We start from the raw sequence: 25029 nt of genomic DNA, 5'->3' as shown, positions 1-25029 counted from the left end.
TGTTTTCCCAGGTAACTACTTTTCTATGTGTATAGGTTTCCGTTCGGAGGAGGGGGGGGGTTCCCAAGCGGACTTCGCGAACGCAGATGTGAACCAGGCCCTAGACATTATTCTAACATAGACCAGGGGTCCTCAAAGACCTCACTGCTGTAGTTCCCATTTTCCAGGGCTATGACGTGCATGTCTATGTCCTTGTAGAATAGAAAGACACAGTGGTGAAAAGACTGTTTGCAATACATGAAGACTTTCTAGTATAAATGTATTACTACTTTTTACAAGAGAGTATGAACTAATAATAAACTGAGAATTCCCCCCCCCATCAGATTAACAAAGCCATATGTCACCCTGTAACCTGTGAATTGGCTGAACAAAGATAATAACTACAGTTTGGAGTTATAAAGGGGCGATACTGATAACTTTCTACTAGGGAATCTCCAGCCCAATCCATGGCTTAGTCTCTCTCTAGTGTGTAAAGTTTATAATGGCAGTCCAGCAAATGACATCCCCAAGTGCAGAGATGGCCGTCCATTGAACTGAATGGGAGTGTGAAAACCTCCATAAGAGCAGCTGTCAATTTCTGTATGCAGCAGCCATCGTCTATTACTATTTTGTATGACTTCTGTTTATTTTTTGCACTAACTGGTGTATTTTCATTTTCTGTGCAGTGCAGAGTTAATGCTCTGGCGTTTCCTGATGCCTTATCATTCAGAAACGCTCTTTGAGGATCATCCATAGTGCTTTATTGTGCCGTGGATCAAGGATCTGTAAAGCAGCATGCATTCTCCAGTGCAGACTTTATTTATCATTGGCCTAGAAATGAACAGGACCAAAGTTGTTTGCCAGTTTTCTTTACTTCAATGTGCCGCAGTACACACACGAAGAAAACATTGTAATTGCCTTCTAAAGAGGTATACGGTTTTTTTTAGAACGTAAGTGGTTGTGATTACATTGGCAGCCTATATATACTCGTGCATTGTCTTGGTATAACCTTCTGTGTATCTCGTGTAATCTGAGCAGTCGTCTACATTTTAGAGCCTTAATTTATGCTTGTTCCGCTCTCTCTACTCCCTTATAGGACACCATGTTTACTCGAGGACTTAAAAGAAAGTGCTTCGAACAGGAAGTGATCAATGGCTCCTTGGTTGACTTAAAGACTCTTCCTTCTTATACTCTAGAACGTCAGTCTATGTTGGACATGTCACTAGTCAAGCTTCAACTGTGCCACATGCTGGTAGAACCAAACCTCTGCCGATCAGTTCTTATCGCCAACACGGTAAGGCAGATACAAGAGGAAATGACTCAAGATGGGAGCTGGCAGTTTTTTCATGCACACCAAACTGATCATCCAGCTCCTCTGGATCGTCTTGTTTCTACAGAAATCTTGTGCCGTTCCTCTAAGGACCAAGCTGAAGAGAAACACATTGATGACTCCTATATTACATACAGCGAAGAGTTAGAGGTTCAAGAGACGGAGGAAATTTCGGAGTTCTCGACTATAGCCTCTGTTAAAGCGGTGCAAAATAGTTCATCTGGCTTCTGGGAGATGGAAGGTCCCCAGGAAAATAGAGCGAACCTTCAAAAATCATTAGACCATATATTTGAGAGCTTGGAGAACAGAAATACAAATTCAGTGGAAGACTTGTTTTCTGAGGTTGACACTTCTTATTACGACCTTGATACAGTGCTGACTGGGATGATGGGAAGTTCTAAACTGGGCCACTGTGATATGCTCGAGAGCTTATCTCAGTCAACTGCATCCACTCACTGCAAGGCAGAACTCAATGAGATCGATCATATTGTGGAGATCCTTGTAGAGTCTTGAAGATTATATTCCATTCTGCATGATGGTGTATTTCTGAACTATGGTTTAATTTAAAATCATTTCCACCTTGAGTTGTCTTCTGCCAGGTTATTCCAGCGATTCTGTTATATCTGGGAAGGAAAGTAGTAACCAATATGACGGCGGCCATTCTGTGTTTCATAAGAAGTGGCACGTAGTTAAGATAGGTATGGAATGATGTCATGTACCTAGGCCGGTTTCTTGTTCGAGTCTAAATCTGATGGGTAACAACCCATATGGCAGCTGTATTGGAAATGCCCCTCATTCTATTCCTCCTGTGGCCAGCTCGTATATTTTCAGTATCCTGTAGTTTTACTCTTTATTGTAGTACCAATAAAATGTGTATTTGAAAATGAAAGGGGGAAGGGGAGGGAGCGACTGCCCTTGGTATTGTAGTCCAGCCTGTCCACTTTACTGTGGCTGAACGACGATACCAAATGCTGTCAGTGAACAACGGTGGCGCTGTCTTTGAAAATAAGGCAGCTATGGTTTTGGTCTTGAAATGTCATAAAACCCTTTAAGAGCCCCCTCCTCTCCCAAATATAGTAATGACTTTTTTTTTTTTGTTGTAGGTTAGATTGTATATGAAATGAGAACATCACTACGTCAGGTTTTATTCCCCCCTTCTGCACTTTGTGATGAATTACTAACTACATCAAATGTCAACCTTAATCCTTCTTATGGTCCTGTAATGCCACAAGAATGTAAGTTATATTTACCTAAAGCCCAGATATCCTTAAACTGTAAGCTAAACTATAACTCTCCCCATGCTGGGAATTGTAGTTCTATAGTTACTGGCTCCCCAGCTGCTGTCAGTCATGTAAGTAACCTATCAAGATACAAACTATGAATTTACTTGTTCATATACAAGCCAGGCCGCCTTGCAATGAGCCCTGATCTGACACTACAACTCCCTGCATGCTACGAATTGCAACAGCTTGAGCATTGCATGCTGCCATCATTTGGGATACTGTATTGTTACACAAATAACATCTATGTATGTTAACTTTCTCTAGGTACACTAATCTGCAGTATTTATTTCATATAGTTTTGTATTTTTCATCCATAATCCAATATTTATTTGCCTTACTACCTTTTATATGTGATGCACAGTTACGCAGGACTATCCCAGGCACCATGATGAGGACACCAGTTTTCTGTCATAGATAAGTACTGTAGTAGTCTTGCTAGTGGGGCTATTTCCAGAACCCCCTCCCCCCACAATGCTTTACATATTCCATATGTCTGAGATGGAAGTAACTCTTTAAAGCCTATGCGAGATTCATCCCTAATGCTGGTGCTCTCTGCTCAGGGAGAGGTTTTGGTGCGGCACCTATTTTGTGCCAGCAATAATATATACACCCATATTGTTTGATTTACAACCAAAATCTATCTTCCCTTTTGTATTGGTTGGAATGGTTCATGACATTTACCTAAAGGGTTAGGAAAACATGGCTGCTTTCTCCATCTTTAGCACTATACCTATCCATAGATTGTGGGTGGTGCTGAAATGTATGGGGATGAGCTGCAATACCACATGCAACCTGTGTACTGCTGTGGTTCTCCAGTCATGCAATCTTTCTAATCTGCCCAAAGGTGTTTAAGGCAACAAGATGTGGTTTTGGCCATTCCACAAAGACCTACTGATAGGGGGGAAAAAGTACATTGTGATCCCTATATGGGGCTTACAATCTACATTTAGAAAAAAAAAGTGGTTTTGGCTGCTGAAGAAGAGTCAGAAGTGCTTCATTTTATAGTCCCAACAAGGTGAATGAGATAAAGCTCGCAGATAAATAAAGTGAGATCTCTAGTTTGGGTATCATAACCAAATTTTACTGCATCTTGTGGCCTTGCCCTTAAATCTCTTTATAAATGATGGTTATTGGGTAGTACCAACATGTAATTGGACCTCAGTTTTTGTTAAACACTGACACAACTGCTAATATCTAAAAATTGATTTTTGGATCCAAAAAAGAATACCTTCAGTTTAGGATCGGCCAATAATTTTTGCTATAAAGTATGCAGAACTGAACAGTGACTTAACCTGTTTATTGCAGCAATAATTACTGAAAGCATTGCCTTTGAGATGACGGTTCTGTAGTTGTCATTGTGCTCATGGCAAATATATGCAAACTGTAATGTTAAATGGGTTTTCTCATCTAAGGGTTTTACCTGCTCTCCTGTCTCCTTTATCCTCCACTTGCTGGTTTTAGTGACCGAATGGTGGACAGGCTTAAGATTGTAGACTGCACACTGTTATCTCTGCATTTACATTCATTGACAATATTGCACCTACGTAGACATTTCAGATTGCTGCAAAACCTGCAGAATGCAGTTAGGTCCGATACATGTGAATGATGACAGATGTGGTCTGACTAGACAGGGGGTCTTATCCCAAGAGGGGCTAAAATAATAAGGCACTCAGGAAGTACTTTTGGGTAGTGACTGTCATGCATCCCTAGTAGTAATTCAAGGGATGCTAACAGCTTTGCGATGTGTAGGACATATTGAAGCCACATGTTTCCTCTTATGGCAAAGCTTTTGATTATGATTTTTCATCATAATGCCCACCCACTCATAGCAAGAGTTTCCCAGGAAGGTCTCTGCCAGACCTCAACACCTCTTTGCCCTGCCTAATAAATGGAATTCTCACCAATTAAGTTGGGATGCCACCAACCTACAAGTGATCTACAGGACCACATACATCTGTGGGCAAATATGCTTCAGCATATCATATGGAACCTGTATACTTCCATGCCCAACCAATGTACCCCTTGTATTTAGGCTAGAGACAGACCAGGGTACTAGAAGCCTCCTTTCAGATTGTTTTCCCCGATGAGCATTTCCTTTTGCTCTAATACTGTGATCTTGCATATATCATGATTGCATTTACACTTTATTTTATTCCAACTCCTCCTTGGTGCTTTTTTGGGGTGTGAGTGGGTCAATGTGTACATGCAGAGATAACGGGCACCGATAAAGCACTGTCTTAGCCCTCATCAGGGCTCAGCAGTGAAATGCACTTTCTAGAGCTGACAGACTGCTTCATAAGCTGTCCATCGCAGTGGAGAAAAGAGAATATAGGTGGCCGGGAACAGGGACTGATGTCACCAACCCAGTAGTCTGACACTTGGGCAACAAGCTTGGGCAACAGTGAAAATTTATTCGTCAAAATGCTTGTTAGCTTAAGCTTCAACTTTTAAATATGATCCTGTAGATGGCAATACCACTTTTATTAAAGGGGTTTTTCAGCCATCTACATTAATCTAGCCAAAAGAAATGGTGCTCATTAAGGTTAATGATCAATGTTGATGGCTGTAATACACCTCATATAGTGGAATATCATAAGTGAGGCACATCCAAAGATACCACACACAAATGTAGATAGTAAAGTACAGCATTTGCATCTTAGGGTGAATTCACACTGAGTAAACGCTAGCTTATTCTGAACGTAAAACGCGTTCAGAATAAGCGGCGTCTAAAGCAGCTCCATTCATTTCTATGGGAGCGGGGATACGAGCGCTCCCCATAGAAATGAATGGGCTGCTTCTTTCACTCCGTGCAGTCCCATTGAAGTGAATGGGGAGTGCCGGCGTATACGGCAAGCTCTGCTCATGCCGGAGCGTACACGCCGGCACTCCCCATTCACTTCAATGGGACTGCACGGAGTGAAAGAAGCAGCCCATTCATTTCTATGGGGAGCGCTCGTATCCCCGCTCCCATAGAAATGAATGGAGCTGCTTTAGACGCCGCTTATTCTGAACGTGTTTTACGTTCAGAATAAGCTAGCGTTTACTCAGTGTGAATGCACCCTTAGGGTGCATTCACACTGAGTAAACGCTAGCTTATTTTGTAGAGTAAAATTACACTTGTAAATTTTGCTATCCCATTGACTTCAATGACATTTTACAGGCGTATTTTTTACAGGCGTATTTTTACACTTGTAAAAAAATATCATTGAAGTCAATGGGATAGCAAAATTTACAAGTGTAATTTTACTCTACAAAATAAGCTAGCGTTTACTCAGTATGAATGCACCCTTACTCGTGGGACCATATATAAATGTCCAGTCATTCCCTTTTATTCCTCCTGCCAGGATTGTTTCAGTACATTTATAAGACCCCATTTTACAGGTTGATAGTTTCTTAAAGTACAGGCTGAAATACATCCATTTTTGTGCATTTAGACAATGTTTACAGATTGTCGTTTTTTGTTTTTGTGGGGGGTGGAACTTAACATATATAGTAGAAGAGCAAATGTTTATGTGGTTCGTACTTATACATTCGTTATAGAGTGTATGTTACCCTCCTAGTTCCTAAGGATCTCCTATATGTACAGGATTTTTCTTTATATTTCTGTGGCAAGAGTCCATTTTTAGCATTTTTTTTGTTTCAAGCATTATGTCTAAATAGATATTACATATTGCCCTGCATATCCTGCTTGTTATAATGGCATTAAACGGGTGCTTTAGGCATCTGTTTGAAAGGGACACTAAAGGTAACAATGAAAAATATGAAGACCTTGATATCCCCCCCCCCCCCCTTGTTTGACCCTCCCTTGATCAAAGCAGCAACTTACATGTTACTATTCTATACAGTTGTTTTGTTCAATATGGATACCAAGAGGTACCCGTTTAATCTCCATTTTAAAATACTTGTAGTTGTGGGTGAAGGGGAGGGGGATGCGGAAAAAGGCCAAGACGCACTGTTCTCTATAATGGAGACTTATTGGTTAATAAGTTGGCTGTAAAGAAAAAAAAAATGTGCCTCTAAGTCTTCCATAAATCAGGTTAATCAGCTGGGTTTTTTTATTTTTAATTGTTTTTTTTATTGTTATACACTCCATAAAATAATAGAAATGCATTTGGAAAATAATTGAGGACCGTATGGGCGCTGGTACAAACGTTACACATGCCTCCCTCGCATGTTAAATATGTGCACTTGACTTTTGCATTTATACAGTATTGGATTATCTTGCCTTTTTCATAGCCTGCTTTGTAATATTACACATACAATTTTGCAATGAATGTAGTTTCAGTATGTTTTAATAAACAAGTCTTTTTTCAATTGTTTGTATTTCATTTGTGCTTTCACATTTGACCCTATAATAAGTTTGAGAAAATGACTGGGAAAAGCAAATTGGTTATCCTAGGTGTAAAAGAAATATGTTCCTCTAGCGCACCCATCCCCCCCACACCATTGGTAGCTAACTTCCTATAAGTGGCGCATTCACAGACCGCGGGCTCCGGTGGATTGAAAACTGACTGTAAAATAAAGCTATTCAAACTGCAGACATGGGGTGATGAGGCATGGTAAGATATTTTCAGCACATAAGTACAATATAGTATAGGCACAGATCCTACACTATATATTACACCAACATTGTAATAAAGCCTCACACATCAATCAACTAACCTTCGGGCAAGCGATGAGGCCATTGAAAGACACAGCAAGGAGAGAAGGTATCAATGTACATTGATTGTTCCTGATGGAATAGTTTCTTAGCAGGCTGAGGGGACATGCTGTTATTCTACAGGCCATTTCCCCCTCGAACAACCATCCATGACCAGTTGGTTAACCTATGGTACTAGAAATTATGTTTTTCTCCAAATTATTATTATGCATTCATTGCAGGAAAGGTTAGAATAGACTCCATAAATCCTTTGCCTGGAAGAACACTCCTTCCTAATAATCATCCATCTAACTAACACAATCTCTGTACGCGACAGAAAATTAAAGCAAAAAAAAAAATTCAAAATATACAGCAATAAAAATCTTAATTGGTTACAAATACATAGGTAACCCTATATAGGGCACCAATATAAATGTCATTTATGTCTTCAAAAGCATAGAAACAACTGAATGAGAGTCACTAATCCAAATCACCAACTCAGAGGTCCAATAGTAGTAAAGGATGTAATTGGTCTTACTGTACAGACACTACATGACTGATATTCTTTGGGAAGAATATGCAAATCCGCCTTCCATGATGTAATTAGGAAGACAGTTGCTGCCTCATTGTTGCAAACCAATAGAGGGCGCTCACTGGAATGTGCAAGCCTGTCTTAAGACAGGATTCCAGTGAAATAACCCAATAATGGCTGCTCCCTTTAGCCTCATGCCCGACCTTCCAAGAGGCCTTTGTTTAGCAATGACGCTGGGATTATTACCAGGTTATAGTCTCTCAATCGAGGACAGCTGTTTCGATCTGGTTGGATCTCATCAGCCCGATGTAGAGAGGACTATAACCTGGTAGAGGTGAGAGGCTTAGACAGGGTTCGGGGGATATTGTCACTCCTTAGGGAGAGACCACCACAACACACCTATATGGTGGTCTCTCCCTAAGGAGTGACAATATCCCCCGAACCCTGTCTAAGCCTCTCACCTCTACCAGGTTATAGTCCTCTCTACATCGGGCTGATGAGATCCAACCAGATCGAAACAGCTGTCCTTGATTGAGAGACTATAACCTGGTAATAATCCCAGCGTCATTGCTAAACAAAGGCCTCTTGGAAGGTCGGGCATGAAGCTAAAGGGAGCAGCCATTATTGGGTTATTTCACTGGAATCCTGTCTTAAGACAGGCTTGCACATTCCAGTGAGCGCCCTCTATTGGTTTGCAACAATGAGGCAGCAACTGTCTTCCTAATTACATCATGGAAGGCGGATTTGCATATTCTTCCCATAGTTCCTTGCAAAGTGGAGTGCTAAAGGCTTAACAAGTCTCCACACACCTATATGGTGGTCTCTCCCTAAGGAGTGACAATATCCCCCGAACCCTGATATTCTTTGGTCACTTCAATGTGAGGTTGGGGTGAATAGATCTACTGTTACTCTCCCTATTAAGCCCTGAAACAGGATGCCTAAAATTCCTAACTTTGGCGTTACAACCCCAACAAGAACCTATCCCTAACTCAGACCATGTAAGGCCCTTCCTAGACAAATAAACCTCCTTAGTTGTCTATCCCACCATGTATTGCTACTGAGCCTCACATACTGGCGTGCTATGCTATGAGATATAACTGACAGTTCCAGTATACACTAAAAGCATAAAGACAAAACTTCATCCAGAAGATCAGGTGTGCAAAGAGGTACTAATAAAATATACCATGATCCAATCCACCTTGTGGGTCACACAGGATTGACGTGGTAAGAAGAGATAAACAAGTGACTCCACAGGGTGAACATCACCAGTAAAGCAGCATAGAAGATTGTAGCCTTGCCCCCCCCCAACGACACTATGAAAAATAATTACGATAATCAAGAGGAAACGCTGTTTTCTTTTTTGTAGCACTTGTGCGGTATTTAAAGAAAAAAAATGTATGAAAAATAAGTTTTCCCTCTGTTTATCTTTTCTCAGATATTAAAATGAGGAAAATATACAAGAAAAAGGCAATGTAAAAAGACCCTATTTATCACCAAAAAATGCAAAAATTTCTATGAATAATCTGAATGAAATTTTTTTTTTTTTTAATAGACCTCAAAACCCCATATATGGAAAAAAAAAACCCTGAAAATATGAGCCGCACCTTCACTAGTTTTCTGCCCTACTTCTCCAACCTATTCAGATGTCTGCTAGGATACAGCTGTATTACTCTTCCCTGAGTGTATGGGAAGTTAACTAGTGGGAGTGACTCCACTGATCAATAGGTGATGAGTTCTCCTGGACAGCATATATCACAATAAGGGCCCCTTCACACGGAGTATACGCTTGCTGATTCTGAACGTGTAACACGTTCCATATCAGTGGCGTTAAAACAGATCCCATTGCTTTCTATGGGTGCCGGCATACATGCGCTCCCCATAGAATTGAATGGGCTGCTTTCTTCTCTATAGCTTTCAATGTGATACGCGCGTATAATTACCCAGGCAAATTTTCTGATTTTCCGGTGACAATCCGTTTCCCTGTTTCTTTAAAAAGAAAAAAACAAACAATGCTCCCCCACCCCATTATACTTACCTGTCTTCATGTCCTCTTCTTCTGCCTGGCACAAAGCATCAATTCCTACAGGAAAGCCTGTGCAATAGAGCACTCTGGGACTATTGCGCAAACACTGGCAGACATGAACAGGACAAGAAGCGGGCCTCCCACTAATGTGTAACAGAACGTCTCTATTGCGCAGGTGTGGGCAGAAGTCAAGCGAAGATGAGACGGTGGAGAAAGTGATCTCCAGGATAGGAAGACAGGTATGTATGATGGGGTGTGGATTAGGTTGGAGGCTGTTAGCTAAGTTGTTAGGGCTAGTAGTTAGAGTATCTAGAGAAGGGGGGGGGGGGGGGGTGAGAGGAGGATCTGAGTGAAGAGCAATGCATCATGGTAGTTGTAGGCTAAGACAGAGAACATGTTCTCTCTCACTTAAGTAAATACAAAAGTGCAGCATCCCACACAAGAATGCAGTTTATTGCAGGCGCTCAAAAAAGATGAGCATCCACAAACCTTCCAACCCTCTCATCCAAAAGGCCCTGCAAAAGTCACCAAAACTCAGTCTTGCTCCTGGCTTCCATACCAACTGCCTCTCCACTGTTCAGTACTGAGATATGTTTGCTCAAAACAAAGTGGCTGGAGATGCAGGGAAGTGAGGAGTCGAAAGGCTACATACTCACCCCTAGACCTCAGAATGGACGCCCCAAAAGGGCACCATATCCTCCATTGTTCTTGTGACATGTGAATACATTATGATGACAACAAAGACATCTGACAAGCTATATAAAAATTCCTTAGAAATGTTCTAGTCCGAAGGTTCAGGCACCCCAGGGTCACCACTCTTGGAGCAGTTTTTGAACCTTAGGCTTTGAAGCTACTCAGCTTGAGATGTTTGTGATGTATCACTATGTGGTTCTCCTCTCCTCTGATCACATAGTATACTTCATCATCGCCAGGTACCAGCTCCTCCTTGAGATGTACACTGTCTACCAATAAGTATTTGGACATCCATGCAAATGAAGATATCTGCGGTCGTGATGTACGTCACGCCTTCCGCCGTTAGATAGGAAACAGCATCGGCATTAGTCGCATGCAAGATGCCACGAAATGCAGAGTTGTCTGATTTTGAGAAAGGGGTAATTGTGGGGAACCACAGAAATGGTCGATCCTTAAGGGACATAGCAAGCGAACTGAATTACCCAAAATCGACAGCGGCCTATGTGATTGCAAAGTGGAAGGTTAATGGTGATTGTCGGAATGTGTCCAGAGTCGGCAGACCCCCGAAACTGGGAGATAGAGGCCGACGAGTGCTGGCCAGAGAAACCGCACCCAACCGATAGCTCATATACACCAGGAGTTTCACCAGGCATCTGGGAGTATTGTGTCCATCAATAACATCTGTAAGGAAACTATTGAATCTGAATAAATGTTGCCTTTTCTATTCTAGCACAGGTGTCCAGTACCTATTGGTAGACTGTGTAGTACTCCTGACCCTCATCACCTAGGAACTCTCATCCAGCCAGCAATAACCTTGAGTCCGTCCTCTGCACATGGCCTCCTCTTCCTTTTGTAGGAGCTATTCTGTATTGGCTTTCATCCCATATTATGCCACCAGGTTTCAAAGAATGGCCAGGCATTGAACTATAGGGACCTTCCAAAAGGTGGCGCTAGAGCAAGTTCCCCATGTTCACCGAGGACTTGTTTGCATGTGCCTTTCTTAAAGGCCGAGCTGTGACTTTGAAGCTGTCCCTGTCGTGACTGAAAGCTCGTCTGGCTCTTGGCTTCCTTGCGACCATTACGGGCACAACACCGCAACACAACCTCATTCACTGCCATTCCTACTAAACGGGAGCTTTGCCCATGTGCCAGCCCTAACTTTACCATGTACAAGTAGCCTGCGTATAGATAGTTTATGTTCTCAGTCACATAGGCAAAACCGAACAAAGTAACGCGCGGTTAATACCAACTACCAGCCAGCGCACAGGCGATAATACCGCGCTGTCTGCATATGCGCCGTCTGGGCTTATAGAACAGTGCTGACGTTATTGTGACGTCACCGTACCCGCCCTGTCTTCTCATTCGTCGCCTAAACTGCGCAGCCTGCTTATCACCGTGACTCCGCCCCCTGACCAATCAGAAAATAGTTGCTGTGCTGCCCTGCTAGCTGACAGCCAATCAGAGACGACGCACCTGACAAGGGCCGTCAATCAGCTGGGTATCCTTCACGCACTTTCTATGCCTGGTGTTGGCAGCAGATCCCTCGGATGCGCACACTTGAGAGGGGACTTCGGGGCGGGGGGTGGTGGGGACACAGCCGTGAGCCCGGCGGCTGTCGGGGGTAAAGATAGAATGTGACCGGACCTGGCGCCCCCGTTTGTAGAAGTTGTCGCCTGATGATTAAGGTGACACAGGGAGGAGGAAGAAGAAGAAGAAGGCAGCTCCTGAGCCGCAGTCAGAGACGGAGAAACCGAGGAGGAAGTGTCACCGACTGCTGTGTGTGAGGTAAGTCAGACAGCTCCTCACTGACGGCACGAGCCGCATCGGTACTTCTGTATGGCATCATTCACACTCTGACATTTCTCTAGCCGCATGCCTTCTTCAGCCATTTATACCATGAGGAAATGTCAGACATGAGGCGCCTTGTACTTCGTGTATATAAGAAGTATCTTCAGGGGTCCTCTGGGTGACTCACAGGAAAGAACTGATCTGGTATCGGCCATCAAGTGAAGGATCTAACCCGGGAGAGGGCAAGTAAACAGTGGGGCCCCGCAGGTTTCCACTACTCCATGTATACAGTGCAGGTCACCTGGTCATATGACTAGGTTACACCATCACATGACTGACTGGATGGCGGTGTAATAAAACCCTATTCTGGACCCCCCATTGAACTGTGATCACTGTGATCACCATAGGGTTCAGTACTGGTACCAGGGATCCAGGTGTAGTGGCCATAATACTGGCCCTAAAACACACCCTTGTTAGGCTGTATACCAGTGATGGCGACCGAGGGCCCAAACAGCAACCCAAAACTCACTAAATTATTGCAAAGCGCCAACACATCACTTTAACCTTAATACTGTGCGGATCCACAAGTGTGGACAGTTACAGACCCGCAAAATACAGTCGTGTGAATAGGGTTTTACAGAGCTTTCAGGTATAGAAACATTTTTGTACTGCATTTGGTATAATATTAAACATTTCTTGTTCACTATTTACATCACACAGGTCTGTTTTATAGTGAGCGTGCAATGTTATTATGACCTGTAATCATATTACATGTCTGCTTTAAAACCACTACTGTGTGATATAAATAGTGAAGGGCCCTCACTCAGTACAGTCTGCCCCACAGTGACCCCCACATAGTCCAATCTGCTCCACGGTGGCCTCCACATAGTCCAATCTGCTGCACAGTTGCCGCCACACAGTATGATCTGTGCCACAGATGGGTGCCCACAGAGACGGCTCTGAGTGCCACCTGTGGCACCCGTGCCATAGGTTCGCCATCACTGCTCTATACCAATTACCTTTTAGAAACTGACAAACTGCAACCCAAAACCCACTAAATTATCACAAAGTGCCCACATTGAAATTTAACCTTAATACTGTGCGGATCTACAATTGTGGAAAGTTACAGACCCACAAATTACAGACATGTGAATGGGGCTTTACAGAGCTTGTTCTGAAATGTAAAGGTCTCTGCATTTGGTACTTGGAACAATTAATGTTCACTATTTACATCGCACAGGATCTGCTTTATAGTGACCGTGCAAGGTTATTACATTCTGTACTTATATTATGTCTGTTATAAAACGGATACTGTGTGATATAAATAGTAAGGGGACCCCACCCAGTACAATCTGCCCCACAGTGGCCTCCACACAGTATTATATGCCACACTGTGGCCCCCAGACAATACAGTCTGCCCCACAGTGGCTCCCAGTCAATACAATCTGTATAGTAGGAAGGTTTGAAGGTTCTCGACTCTGAAATTAATGCAGTGAAGTTAGATCTATTAGTTAAATCCCTCTCTGTCACGCATGCCATAGGTTAACCATCACGGATGAATATATGCCATCAAACATCACCCATAAGCTTTTACTTTAAAGGGCATTCTGCCCCTCAGTGGCCCCCAGACAATACAATCTGCCCCACAGACAATATTATACGCTCCACAGTGGCCCCCACACACAGTATTCTATGATACACAGTATATATGCTCCACAGTGGCCCACCACACACAGATTTTGTTGAAATATCACACACACAGACATATTGCCCAGGAAGGAAGGATAGGCTACTTTAAATGTGGGTCACTCACCCCAAATCGCCACCGTGACCCTCCAAAGAACCCTCCGGCTCTGCTGTACAAGCTGGCATTCCGCCAGCACTGGTAAGTCCACGCACCTTCTATTGGTGCATGGCTGGGTGTGGGCAGGCTATGCAGCCAGGGCTGCGGCACCATATGTTGGGGGCTGAATGTGGGTGTGCCGATAGAGCAGGGAAACAATGAGGAAGATGGCGGCAGCCCACATGGTCCCGGCGCCGCAGCTATCCCAGGCCACCTACACACTGTCACTTCGCGGACGGCTAAAGAGGAGCGCATATGCCGGCGGCTGGTGCACCCGACACACCACATAACTGGTCAGTGCAGCGGATACAGGGCGATGGGTGGGGGGTTGAGGGGGGTTGCCCCAGGTCGGTGTCCCCAGGGATCAACCACATTCACCCTGAACACATTTCCTCCGTCGGCGCAGCCATGACCCCTCTCCACGCCGGCACCCGGAGGAGTCTCTGGGGCCGGCGTCGGGTTGCTATGACAGCCGGGAGTCTTGCGCTGGCTCCCAGGCCTGTCAGTCTTTCGCTTCTATTGCAGCCTAGGCTGCGTAGCCTGCAACAGAGGCGCCGGTATTATGTAGTGCATTGCATAAAACTGGCGCTGCAATTGCAGTCTACCTGTCATAGGCTGCAATCGAAGCAAAACACTGACAGGCCGGGGAGCCAGTGCAAAGCTCCCGGAGGTTGAGGCGGGTGGCGGCGTCACGTTGCTATGGCGATAACAGCGATCATGGCAGCACTCACGCGCTGCCGGAGGAACTGCATACTACCTGTCGGTGACCGCAACGATCGGTGACATTAACCCTTCCGGCGCCTCAGTGACAGCTGGCCAAGGCGCAGGAAGAGTTAATGTCGCTGATTGTTGCGGCCACCGACAGGTATTATGCAATGTATTGCATTAAACCAGTCCCTCTATTGTGAGTTCTGGTACGTGGCCTGCAATAGAAGCCCCGGTATTATACAGACAGTCACAGCATGGTAATCTGAAATCTGTCATGCAACGGTCTACATTCTGTTCCTCTATAATGACAAGTCGGATTTGCTGTGAAGACCTTTTACATATAGCGCGCGCACACACATCTGATCCCCACCTACCCAAGGTGGACATTATTTTGATGGTAATACCTCTTTGTTACCCACAATTTGTGTGGCAGAACAGTGTGTTGTGACCCTTACATAATCGTATTGAGTGACATGTAGACCAGGCGCAAAGGTCAGAACTGGTGCAAAAGAAACGTGCAGTGGATACCCATTAAAGTTGTGGTGTTTTTTTTGGTTTTTTTTTAAATAAAACTGAAAGCTGAATGGCTGTAGTGTGAAGAACCCTAAAGTCACAGAGCCTGTCCACTTAAAAAGCAGACACCCGAGGACCCCATAGACTATGATGGGGTCTGCTGGATTTCTGACAGTTTTATACTGAGACCAGTGGAGAGAAATGTCCTCCGTGCAGGACCCTTTTCCCTTCTGATTTTAGATAGAATCTGCGGCCGAGTCTCCTACACAGTTGTGAACTTAGCTTTAGTTTTCCTTCTGGGCGGATTTTGACATGGTCAGTCAAAAGACGTAAACCAAATTCAGGAATTGATTCCCATAAAAGTAAATATGTTACAAACTATACATCTAGTTATTATACAATATAAATAATTGTATAATTTTATGAAAAATAATTAATTTTCTTTGAAGCCATAGTCTGTAACTTTTTTCGGACTCCAGCCAAAATCAGTCTCCACTCTTACTCCAAAGCTCTGCCAGTCAGAACATGGCGGCAGTGCCTAAACTGATCTGGAAAAGTGAAAGCACCATTGTTATCGGTAGCTATGATCACCAAGACCAGGTTTTCTGTATTCATATCTGATAGATGAAACCCCTGCCCCATCTGTGAACACGGCCTTGGTTCACCATGGTATTTGTGCTTTGTGGAACTTGACTTTCTTTCGCCATAGATGGTCACTGACTTGTATGGGTTGTTGTTCCTCTGTTATACAACAGGTAGGAATGTTGTTCCTGTCTTTGCATTGTGACTCCTCTATAGCTGAAATCACATGAGGGCACCCTTAGGCTGTGTTCACACCAGCGCTTGAACTCCGTTTGAGGTTTCCATCCCAAAAACTTACTTAAAGGCATCCTATCGTTCAAACTAATTTTTTTCTCACTACCACATTGGAATAGCCTTAAGAAAGGCTATTCTTCTCCTACCTTTCGTTGTCTTCTCCGCGTCGCTGTTCGCTTGAAATCCCGTTTTTTGTTGGTATGCAAATGAGTTCTCTCGCAGCAATGGGTCCGGGCCCCAGCGCTCAAACAGCACTGGGGGAGTCCCCAATGCTACGGGAGAACTCTCTCCAGCGCCGCCTCTATCTTCTTCAGCAACGGCCTCTTCATGCATCTTCTTCCGGCAGGCGGGGGTCAAAATTCAACACATGCGCAAGTCGGCTCGGGCAGAGCTGACTTCACATGTGGGTGGCCATTTTTTTGTGGCCGCTTATGCGAGCATGCACAGTATGCTACTGTAGTTGCGTTGAATTCTGACCCCCCCACATGCCAGAAGAAGACATGTGAAAAGGCCGTTGCTGAGGAAGATAGAGGCGGCGCTGGAGAGGGTTCTCTCGCAGCATTGGAGACGCCCCCAGTGCTGCAAGAGAACTCATTTGCATACCGACAAAAACCGGGATTTCAAGTGAACGCCGGCGTGGAAAAGACAACGAAAGGTAGGAGAAGAATAGCCTTTCTTAAGGCTATTCTGACGTGTTACTTAGAAAAAAATGTGTTTGAAAGATCCCTTTAAAAAATGCAGTGAGAAAAGTGTTTCAAGCAGCGCTTTTCTCTGCATTTTTCGCCCTTTTCGAGCGGAAACCAGAGAGACTCCATTATAGTCTAAGGGGTCCATGAGTTTCCACGGGTAACCGGTTTTTTAAGTGGTGTTTGGGTTTCCTAGTGGAGTTTTTATAGGTCAGAATTTCGGCTGACCCTGAGCCTTTGCTGTATTGACTAAATGTTTGCACTGATACAGGGGTGACCCTCTCTAAGCACTACATCAGTCTCTGCCAGGCTATGGGTTTGGTTTGGCTTTATTCGCCCCTGGTGCCTGTCTACCAAGTGTTGCTACTGTTCTATGCAATAGATTGACTTGTTACTGTAAACTGTATCCACGTCTTCTATGGTATTATTAGTATTGCTACATCAATGTCCTTTTGTTGGTTATATTGTTATGCTATTGGCTTTCTGATAAACCGCTTAACATAAGACATGCTTCCATTTTTTATTTTTTGTTAAACAGACCCATGCTCGGTAGAGGACATAAGCGTAAACTGAATGATTGTGAAGAAACCATGACCGACTTTTCTTGTGCCTACGATTGCAACCGAACCATGCCATACAGTCATCAAAGGCAACTGGTGCTCAACATGTGCCTCAATAAACTGCAAAGCTATAAAATGCTGGCTGAACCCAACCTGCATCGATCCGTTCTTATAGCCAATACAGTACGTCAAATTCAGGAGGAGACGAGGCAGGAGGCCGGCCAGCTGCCAGGAGTTATCGGAGGCGACATTCCCTCCAACAACTTAATGTACACAGGAAGCGATTCCTTAGACCCTTCCTTAAACGTACCTTTTGGAATCAACGCCGATTTTACCAGAGAGTCTTGGCCCAGTGAGAATCCATTGGACAGCCTGATGGAAGTGACAGACGATGACATGTCTTCTGCCATTTCATCAATTCTCAAGGATCTCGATTTTGTTGAGGACATCAGCCCAACTCCGACCCAGGGTCCTGCCATGGATGAACCACCAAAACCAATGGAAAGCGGCTACAAAGGTGAAAAGCAAGACATAAGGGGAACAGAATGTGTCTTTGGTTCTTTTGAACTGACCAGCTCCACCAGTTACTTAAAGGATCTGTCCGTGGATGACATTTTTGATGACATTGATACTTCAATGTATGACTCTGATTTTAGCTTTTCCTCCTTGATGTCACCAAGAATGCAGCCTACAGTGGAAGAACCCCTGAAGCTGTATACTATGTGCAATAATTCATCAAACAGTAACTTGCAGGTCTGCAGGACAGATATGAATGATCTGGACCATATCATGGAGATCCTAGTTGGGTCCTGACATCATACGAGCTAATAAAAGCCAGACCTGGGTGGTCATAAAGGGGAAGTGGATTTTAACAAAGTTTGGAAACTCAGAAAGGGCAATTTTACTTACAGATGCACAAATGATCAGGATATATTTCTATAGATATAAATGCCTATGGAATCCAAAACTGCCTAGCTCCAGTCGTTCAGTATTATGCATATTCTTCTAACTGGAGATGTGAAGAAAACTGCAATGTGAACTCTCTGCAGAAAACCAATATTTTTCTAACGATGACAATATTTGTAAACCTTTTTCGGATAGTAGAATAACCTACAAGAGCCAACGCAGGATGTCACTTCTTGTATATAGTGGACACTACCTCCTTCAAGATGAAGTGCAAAAACCTAATTGTTTGCTTTTGTGTTTTTTTTTGTTTCATGTTCTTTTCTTTCAATCTCTTGGTATTGATATTGTACATTTCAGATTATTATTTTGTTAATTTATGAATTGTAATAAGGTTTATTAGTTTATGTGGTTCTACTGGTGATGGCGTGTACCTTGTTCTGTGCTTGGCATGCGAGCCATGTTCTTATCGGTGATCAAAACCAGTATATCAGCCTACTGAATCACTTGGAACTAGAGATGCCAATGAGAAATTAGGAGTTGTCTGGGGTTAGAAAAGTAGATTTATTTATTTTTTGTTTACCATTCCCAGATGCAGAGGGTTTTTTTATTTATTTTTTTTTCTCTTTCTAATCCTGGATGAACCTTCAAGCACAAATTGCCCTAATGTTGTCAGTGGTTCGTAGTAAAGCTGGTGTAGTGTACATATATATATGAATACCCCAAAGATCACCCCAAATATTAGCTGAGTATAGCCTGCAGGTACACGTTCTTAGCATGCTGGCACTTTACTTCCGAGGCAGTCCTTGGCTTTTCTTCTTTGATCTGATCTCTTCACTTCTTTTCTACCTCAGATATGTTCCTTTGTGGCAATGTTTCTAAACTTCTGATTCAGTCTAGAAGAAGAAACCTGCGGATTTTGCTTGTGAATATTTCTTGTGCTTTTTACAACATTTTTCCGAGCTATGCATTTGTAGACGTTCCAAACGTGCAGTGAGCATGTATGCAAGTAGTGCAGCGCTTTTTTTAGGTCTTTTGAAAGCACTTATTTCTTGATGTACATCTTTCTATCGAAAATTGTTGATTTTTTTTTTTTTTTAACAAAAAAAATGTAAGAATTGAACACTTTATAGCAGAGACTGAGAAATGTGCAAAGACAGAGACTTTCTCGTAGATTAGTATTTTCATGTGGGGCTCATCCTTTTTGACTTGCTTTCTGAATCTTTTATTCGGTGTTGTTGTTTTTTCATCCACACATGGGTGTTTTATAGGAACTTGATATAGTTATTAGAGATGAGCGAACACTGTTGGGATCAGCCGATCTGAACAGCACGCTCCCATAGAAATGAATGGAAGCACCTGTGACGCTGACTTTGCCGGTGGCCGACCGGCGTCACAGGTGCTTCCATTCATTTCTATGGGTGCGTGCTGTTCGGATCGGCTGATCCCAACAGTGTTCGCTCATCTCTAATAGTTATGCCTCCTTTTCCATCTAATTCTGAAAGTTGTTTTTTTGTTTGTTTGTTTTTTCTTCCCTAAATGCAGTCTTCATAATCTGTATCCCACTTGAGATCAGGAATTATGCAGTGAGCCTGAAGGTATGGTCGCTGATCCATGTTTGGTTTGCTGTACTATTTCTACAGACACGTCTGAAATTTGAGTATTTTTGGGTGCAATAACTTGTACATGAATGGAATATATTGTATTTAGTATGATTGCACAAGAGCAATGTGTGTCTTTCTCTATATGTGTGAGATAGATATACATATATACACCAGTGCATGGACTTTACTATGAGTCCCAATATAGAAGTGTAGGCACAAGGTGTGCCAATATGTGGTGCTCCTGTTATGCATCATTTACCTTTCTGGTTTTTGTGGGGGAGTGATATGCAAGATTTGTGTGACACAGATTTAAAAATCGAGATAAGATCTTCAATAAACAACAGATCCCTTGGAGGGGTGAAGGTAAAGCCTCAAAATGGGAAACTTTATCCTTTTGTGCAGTCCATCTTCCAAACAAACACACACAAAATGATCCAAATCCTTATGTAAATGAAAGTGGTACATATGAGTGCTATAAAAGTCTATGAGCACTTTTATTTTAGGTCTGTACAATTCTGTGGCTGTTTGGGCTACAAAACGCTCGTATTCATTAGGCCCATATATGACAGTGACTTCCAAATGTAGTATATAACCTATACTCTGCTTAACTTGCAAACTAGGTTTTCATTTGTAGCACTGATGATGGTGAATTGCTTATCTTTAGCAGATTTTGCATCTTGGTATCTCCAACATGATATAAACAGTTCTCACGATCTTCAGATTGTAAAAAAGAGAAATGCTCGATATTGGCCTAGACTGAAATGGCAGACGCTAGTGCCTTTTAAAGGTGGTGGTTTTTTTTTTTTTTTTTTTCAGTCCGTCCTCTAATGGATGCACTTAGTCTTCTGAAATGCATTTTCTTGGGAGTAACGCATCACACGATGCTGAGTCAGTATCAGATTGGCTGCTTTTAATGTTTCAGGGAGAGTCGTACATGTAGTACTTCAATGTGTGCCAGACGAAAAGCTCTTGGCTGGTTATCCTTCTCTGCCCAGTGAAAAAAATTGTTTGTTAGTACTTGGTTTGCATTCTGCGATATGAACTTGGATAATAAACCATGGACTCTCTGTCCGTGTTGGTTCTCAAACCAATGAACAGCGCATCTTTACTTCTCCCATACACGTGCATGCTCTTATTCTCAAAGAAAGAGGGCGCATGTACTCCAGCCAGACGTGTCCCTTCACTGCAAAAGAGTTGGGCCCAAGTCTTCTCTCCCCAGACGTCTGTCAGTTGGGGAGAGTTGAGCCTATCCTTATCTACATACGTGGTCCATATTTAGCTTGAGGCACTGTTTGTACATTTCTAGGATTGAATTAGAAGAAGTGACATATAGATTGACTTAAAATTCTGAAGTAAAGCATTTCTTCTTGATTTGACAATCTGAAGATTGGTAAAACTACATATCTGACAACAATATATAAAATAAAATGATGTACAGTAGATATAAATGAATCTGTCGTCCGTCCCCCCCCAATCGAAATCTGCCACATGCAGGGGGAGGCTGACCTGCTAGAATATGGGTCCACATTTTGTCTCATTGGTGGCAAATACAACTCAACCGTGGTAATTGTGTAACGGTCTATCTTCATTTTATAGTATTTTTATTTTTTGTTTTTTTTTTTAAACTGGGGGTTAAGTTGCCTGCCTTGGTACTCAATATGACATATACATCATGCATTATGTTAGTCCATGATTTAAAAAAAAGTCAGGACTGTCAGTCTGAAACTTTTTTAACATTACTCATGAATTTCCAGTAGCCACAATATCAGAATTCTCTGTTGCTTTCTGGGTCTCTTATTTTGCACTGCTTTCCAGCTTACATCATCTTAATGGAATTTGCATCTGTTTTATGCAGTATGTAAGTATATATGACATCTGTATACCACTCAGGCACCGGAATTTAGTGGGGCCAGTGAGCATGCTCCGCAAAACAGACAGGAATAGGACCTGTTCTGAGGTTTGCTCACTGCTTCATACACTGGACCGTGAAAATACGTGCTCATGTGTATGGGGCTATAGAAATGAATGGGTCTGTGTGCTAGCCGTGAAAAACTGTGTTTTACAATCCCAGCAAATGAGACTTCATTTAGTGTCAGCCACACATTGTAGAAAAAAAGCTGCTGCAACATGTTTCTTCTGTCTCCTGAAAGCCTGCTTTTCTGTTATGTTTTTTTTTTACCCCCATATGCAATATGCATCTTTTTTCACAGATTTTCCACAACATATGACCTTACCGTCTAAAGTTTTCAGTCATGGATAGCACTGCTTGGAAAAAGCACAGTGTCACATAGGGGGAACATACATTGGAACATGGTGCACTTACAGCTTCTTAAGAGAGGCTTCATGTTTGCATGAACCCTAAGGGTATGTTCACACGGCAGAATTTGCATTCTGTAGTTGCGAAAGGATGCTGCTGCACTGCACCGGCATCCAGTCATGGCATTCCGCTCCGGATTAGGGCCGAAGAATGGGAGGGAGCCTTGTGCCGCGGCTAAGTCAGCCACGGAATCAGCGGCAAAATAGGGCAGCTTGCTTCTTTTTTCCGCTACTAGCTAGCGGAAAAAAGTATCAAGCGGCTCCCATTAACGACTTTGGGAGCCAGATTTTGAGGCGGATTCAGTGTCAAAATTCGCTTCAAAAAGCTCTGTGTGAACATACCCTAAGGGTACCATGACATGGCCACGGTGCAGATGGAAAGTGGGTGGCCACATGAATTGCCACCGTATGCCCTTAATTCAATTACAAACTTAAAAAAGAATTGTTTATTGACTCTTTAAAGGGGCTCCTATATTAATGAACAATCCTCAGGATAGGCCGTCCATGTATGATCAGTTAGTGGCTTCTCAGCTGTACCATGTAATCCCACACTGTGACACTTCCGTAGTTGTCACTGTTTTACACCAGAGTAGTCGTCCTGTCCATAGTACATAAGCTGAGAATTTACAACGGCCATAGTTAGTGTTTAGTGGCTGGAATTGCTCTAAAATTGTTGGAGGCTTTTTTTTTTATTATTATTTTTTAAAGTATAATGTTTCACTTAATTTTATGACTAATATGTTGTCTGGGCTTCTTTTTTATTTTTGTGCAAATGATATGAACAGTATTCAATCTTTACACCCATTTCTTTGTGCTGCAAAGTTACCATCCAATGATGATGAACTACCGTATAATGTTGTCCTCACTTTATAGTTTCTTTATTGCTTTCTGTGTTAGTCATTAGTAATGTGTTGTATGAGTTATGTTTTTGTGTGTATGTAGTATGTGGTATGACGCTTTGCTCTTTCTAACTAGCTGGAGGTGCTGATACAATAGTCATTGTCATAGAAATCATGAGTTTTATTTCTAGGGTACATTTTACACATCAGTCTACCTACACACTCTGGAGGCAACCTTTTATGTTCTGGCTAATATCTATGAACATGGTGATTGTTTATTAAGAGCTATTTATGTTCTGGATATGTGTTAACATTCTTTAACTACAATGCAACAGTATTTGTCAACTCTCATAGATGATAACCCAATGTAAAAGACCACTCTTGTGCAAATCCAAAAAGGATACAGTAAAAAACATTAAAGGTATGACCATACCGGACACAAAGGATGCATGGTAAAGGGTGAAATCCACAGTATACAACTGAGATCAAGGACATAGCTATAGGGGTTCTCCAAGGCCTTTCTACAACACCAGTATTGGAGATAGCATAGTGTAAGTGGGGGCCCTTGATTTTGCATTGGGGTTCATAAGTTTTGTCTATAAACTACCTGCTGCAGACTTAGATCAGTTGTGGACAACCGTGCTGCAACAGGCTTGCCGTGAATTAAAAGCACATGGGGATGATCCCTGTGTGCCGCCCCATATGGCATGTGTGCTTGTGCGGGTCCTTTCATTAAATGAATAAGAGCCATGGAAGCACAGGCCACAAAATAGGACAGAAATAGGACCTGTTATATATTTTGCAGCCCGGACCGTCGGTCTGTACATGGGATTATGAAATTCATGGTCGCGTGTACCGGCCCATAGAAAAGAATGGGTCAGTGTGCTATCTGGGCAACACACGGATAGCACACTGACCACTGTCGTCTGCAACCAGCCTTAAAATGATGCTACTTGATGAGACTGACCCTAGGTCAGTTTCTGCATGTATTCTATGCACATTTGTTTATGCAGCTTGTAGATGAGATTTCTTAAAGTCTCCTTCACTTTGTTAATTCTGTGTAATGCAGTGGATTTTCTGCAATGTTTTATTTGTGTGTGAATTTACACTTACAATTTCTGTAGAATATAGCTTCCAGCATGAAACTGCATGTGTTACACATTATTATGGTGTAGCTGATGAACTGTTTTAAGGCAGCGGTTTTGGCACCTCCGAACTAAGGCCTGGGAGAGTAGTATAATCGTACTGGGGTGATGGTTATGCAGATTCCTTCAAGCTCTGCAAATGCCCAAGCTGTGACCCCTTTATTTGCAGTGCTCTGCACTGACCTTTCCTCAGTCTCCTGATTGGATGCTGTAGTTGCCCCTCAGAAGGGAGGGGCTGGGACAGAGAACCCTGGTGCTGCACGTTAAGGGGCTGCTATCTTGGCATTGGCATTCACAGCCCCAGAACCATTTGTTGACCTTTTATTCATGCAGTCTGCATGCCCTTCACCCCTGGTATGGTTACACTTCTCTCCCTGTCCTATAGATAGCACTGTCGGCAGTTCATAAGGGTCAAAACTAGCGCCGGACTCCCTTTAATCACCAATAATATAATGTATTTCACAACTGAGATGATGTTTAGCCCTGTCCTTTTGGGTGTGTCGTAACACTTCAGAACAGAAAGTCTTTGCCTCCATTATGTGTATGTGACATGTAAATTTTAAAAAGTCCCCTGCATATAAGCCATTGCTGCTATCTGTTTCTATAATGTTTTCTAAGAGCATGCATATATAGACTGTGTGAAAAGAAGTCAAACTACAAATGCAGGAATTTCATATGATGCTAACTACTACCAGTCTCTGGAATTCGCTAAAATCCCTGTACTTTCTTCTCTGCACTACTCTATGTACAGTTTTGTAAAGTCTCTGATACATGCCAATGTGTTCTAGCTCATGTTGTATAGCCTGCACAGTCCAAAGTAAAGAAGGCA

The 25029-nt window shown here is 42.8% G+C and overlaps 2 protein-coding genes across 5 annotated transcripts in view; both read left to right on the top strand.

Annotated features, from left to right (window-relative positions):
- The window catches only part of CDCA4 (cell division cycle associated 4), a 120274-nt gene that overhangs the window by 7049 nt on the left and 88196 nt on the right, over window positions 1–25029 (top strand). Inside the window, exons 2-3 of one of the 4 annotated variants that reach the window (XM_075282694.1) lie at window positions 666–908; window positions 1076–5312. In XM_075282694.1, coding sequence (XP_075138795.1) covers window positions 1082–1822 — 741 coding nt within the window. In that variant the 5' untranslated portion in view covers window positions 666–908; window positions 1076–1081 and the 3' untranslated portion in view covers window positions 1823–5312. Of the gene's footprint in view, window positions 1–535; window positions 909–1075; window positions 5313–25029 lie in introns of those variants that run through there. The other 3 variants (XR_012717253.1, XM_075282693.1, XM_075282695.1) reach the window with 3 other exon arrangements.
- Window positions 12082–19538, top strand: LOC142213976 (SERTA domain-containing protein 2-like). Its single transcript, XM_075282619.1, has 2 exons — window positions 12082–12264; window positions 17372–19538. The coding sequence occupies exon 2, from the start codon at window positions 17376–17378 to the stop codon at window positions 18204–18206; it is 831 nt and encodes a 276-aa protein (XP_075138720.1). The 5' UTR covers window positions 12082–12264; window positions 17372–17375; the 3' UTR covers window positions 18207–19538.

The sequence above is a fragment of the Leptodactylus fuscus genome, chromosome 7 (assembly GCF_031893055.1).
Source record: "Leptodactylus fuscus isolate aLepFus1 chromosome 7, aLepFus1.hap2, whole genome shotgun sequence".
NCBI classification, from domain to species: Eukaryota; Metazoa; Chordata; class Amphibia; order Anura; family Leptodactylidae; genus Leptodactylus; species Leptodactylus fuscus.
Note: the sequence above shows the minus strand (reverse complement) of the source record. Positions and strands in the feature narration are given on the sequence as shown.

Bases quoted from the DNA above. Each gene is read 5' to 3' on its own strand.
- LOC142213976 (XM_075282619.1), top strand. From the start codon at position 17,376: ATGCTCGGTAGAGGACATAAGCGTAAACTGAATGATTGTGAAGAAACC.